Source organism: Saprolegnia parasitica (genome assembly GCF_000151545.1).
Source record: "Saprolegnia parasitica CBS 223.65 unplaced genomic scaffold supercont2.452, whole genome shotgun sequence".
Taxonomy (NCBI): Eukaryota; Oomycota; class Saprolegniomycetes; order Saprolegniales; family Saprolegniaceae; genus Saprolegnia; species Saprolegnia parasitica.
Window position 1 is genome coordinate 2,303 of NW_012156846.1, and position 2,419 is coordinate 4,721.

Sequence of the window (2,419 nt, forward strand, 5' to 3'; positions counted from 1 at the left end):
TCTGTTAGAGGGAACGTGAAACTGAAGTGTACCCCATTTGTGAAGCAGGAAAAGAGTGAAAAATGAAAAAGATAAGCATGATTGTGGTTAAATGCAGTCGATGTAAAATGTACAAGGAGGCTGAGGATGTGCTCACTGAGTGCTGTACCAGTGGAGGAGACGCTTGGCCTCGGGCAACGAAGCAGCAATGGAAATGCACGCATGGGCGGAGGCTGAGATGGCGCCATCGTTGACTTTGAAACGCTGAAGCAAGAGGCACTGGCCAACCCAATCTTGTGTCGCTGAGCGGGCATGCTTGCCGTACAACGTAAGACGAATGGTGGCGCGAGAGCCGCCTGCCGAGTCATCCACCAACGTGGCAAAGCTCTTGCCGTCGGCGCTGGGTTCAAGTGAGTGGCAGATCGCGAGCATGCCAACGTCTTGGATGACTTGGACCGCGGGCATCGTTGAGATCGCTGTAATGTTTCCAGAGACATTGATCTCCGGGATGAGGAGGTCGTCGTCCACCCAGCGGACGATGGTGTCCGAGAACAATCGGAGGCCGAAGGTCCTCTGGGTACTTCGTTGGGAGCGCGCGGAACGCCGTCAAACGCCGTTGGTGTGCGGGGCATGCAGCAGCGCGCATTTGCTCGATCAGATCCATGAAATGAAACTGTAGAAACAAATGGAAAGCCTTGATGTCCGTCTCCGTGTCGTGCTCGTACATGACGTGGTACAGGTCGCGACCACACGTGACTTCGAGTTGCCAAAAATCGCCGACGAGAAGGACCGACTTGCCGCCGAAGTCGCCTTTGCCGGGGTACATTGTGCGGAGACGAGAGTCCAGCAAAACGAGAAAATGTGCCGGCAGCATAGACACCTCACCGAGTTGCTCGTCCACAGGCGCGTGCTCGGTCACAACTCCAGCAACTGCGTCAAGTGCGTTGATGATCGCATCGTCGTCGTTGTCGACGTCCGGCCCATCGCAAATGTGGTCGTCGTCAATGTCTTCGTCTGGGCACACAATGTCACAGAACGCATCGAGGTACGCATTGACCGTCTTGTTGATAGCGGACGGCTGTTCAAGGACCGCCGAATGTACGAGGTTCGGCGCCGACTTGTTGTGGTCGATCGGGCTCTCGTCATTGTCCTTGTCATTGGCGTCAAGATGCTCCTTGAGGGCAACGACGTCTGGGTCGTCGTTGATGAAGACCTCGCTCTCGATCATGTCGGCATCGGCAGCCATGCATTCACGCATCTGTGTGCTGTCGTCGATGGTAACATCAACGTAGCTCGGGTGGCCCACACCTTTCCAGAGGTGAAGATATCGGTACGCGGTGTCTGCAACGATCTCGTGGTGCTCGCGGATGGACTTGAGCGTCTCATCGCACTCTTCGTGAGGTCCGACGTACGTCACATGCAGCCGCCGTCCGTCCGTGACTTCTGGCAAGGTCTTGGCAACTTGAATTGCACCATCCGCAAAGAAGCAAATGCAGTGGGCTGTTGCGTGATGTGGTCGGACAAGAAGGTTGATGTGATGAGCTCGAGCTGCTGTGATGGCACGCAACGTGGCGTCGGTGATCTTGGGCAGCGTCTCTCTGCGCCCATAATCGTGACCCTTGGCGATACTGAACGGAGCGACGTTGTACGACCCAGCATTCGGGTCCTTGGCACATGCCGAGCATAACACGACGTTGCCCGTGTCTGGGACAAGATTCGGGTTGAGATGGTAATGCACGCCACCGACACGGAGGACCGACACCACGTCTGCGACGAGGTTGGCGTTGGTCGGCAACAAAGCGACTTGGAGTTCACTCAGGCGGAACTGTGCCGGTAAGCGTTCGATAGGCCCCGCGTCAACAATATGTCCTTCGCATTCGTAGAGCGCCTCATTGCACGAGGCGCAGGCAGCGATACGCCCGGACCCGGCATCACGCTGGCGTGCACTTTCCTGGCAGCGAGCAGCGTCAGCCTGGCCAACAGCTTCGCCGACAGCACGCAAGACGCGGTCACAAACGGCACGGCCGCCCGGGCCGTTCAACGTCTCATCGTTGCAGATATGTGCGTCGGGGTTTCCAGAGCAGAGGTGAAAGGCAGCGATCGCGAGGTTCGGGTATTTGGTAAAGTTCTGCGAGATGGCTTTGATGCTGGCAGCATCGATGCTCTGGTGCGAAAGAATGCTCCCGGCAAGGTCGTGAAGGCCATCATCATGTGTTGTGCGCGCCTTGACTTTGGCCTGGCGCTGCTTTTGGAGCCGCGCGGCCTTCTCTTCGGGCGTCTCACTCGCCTTTTGAGCGGCGCGTGCCTTGACTTTGCCCTGGCGCTGCGTTTGGAGCCGCGCAGCCTTCTCTTCGGGCGTCTCACTCGCCTTCTGAGCGGCGCGTGCTTTGGCTTTGCCCTGGCGCTGCTTTTGGAGCCGCGTAGCCTCGTCGTCCGACGT

General features: G+C 57.7%; 1 protein-coding gene across 1 annotated transcript in view; it reads right to left on the minus strand.

The window, feature by feature from the left end:
- Positions 1-560: 560 nt before the first annotated feature.
- SPRG_22383 (hypothetical protein) overlaps positions 561-2,419 on the minus strand; it is a gene marked incomplete at both ends in the record, with an annotated part of 5,345 nt that continues 3,486 nt past the window's right edge. The window contains one exon of the mRNA XM_012356387.1: positions 561-2,404. Within this exon, the coding sequence (XP_012211777.1) occupies positions 561-2,404 (1,844 nt within the window). The remainder of the gene's footprint in view (positions 2,405-2,419) is intronic.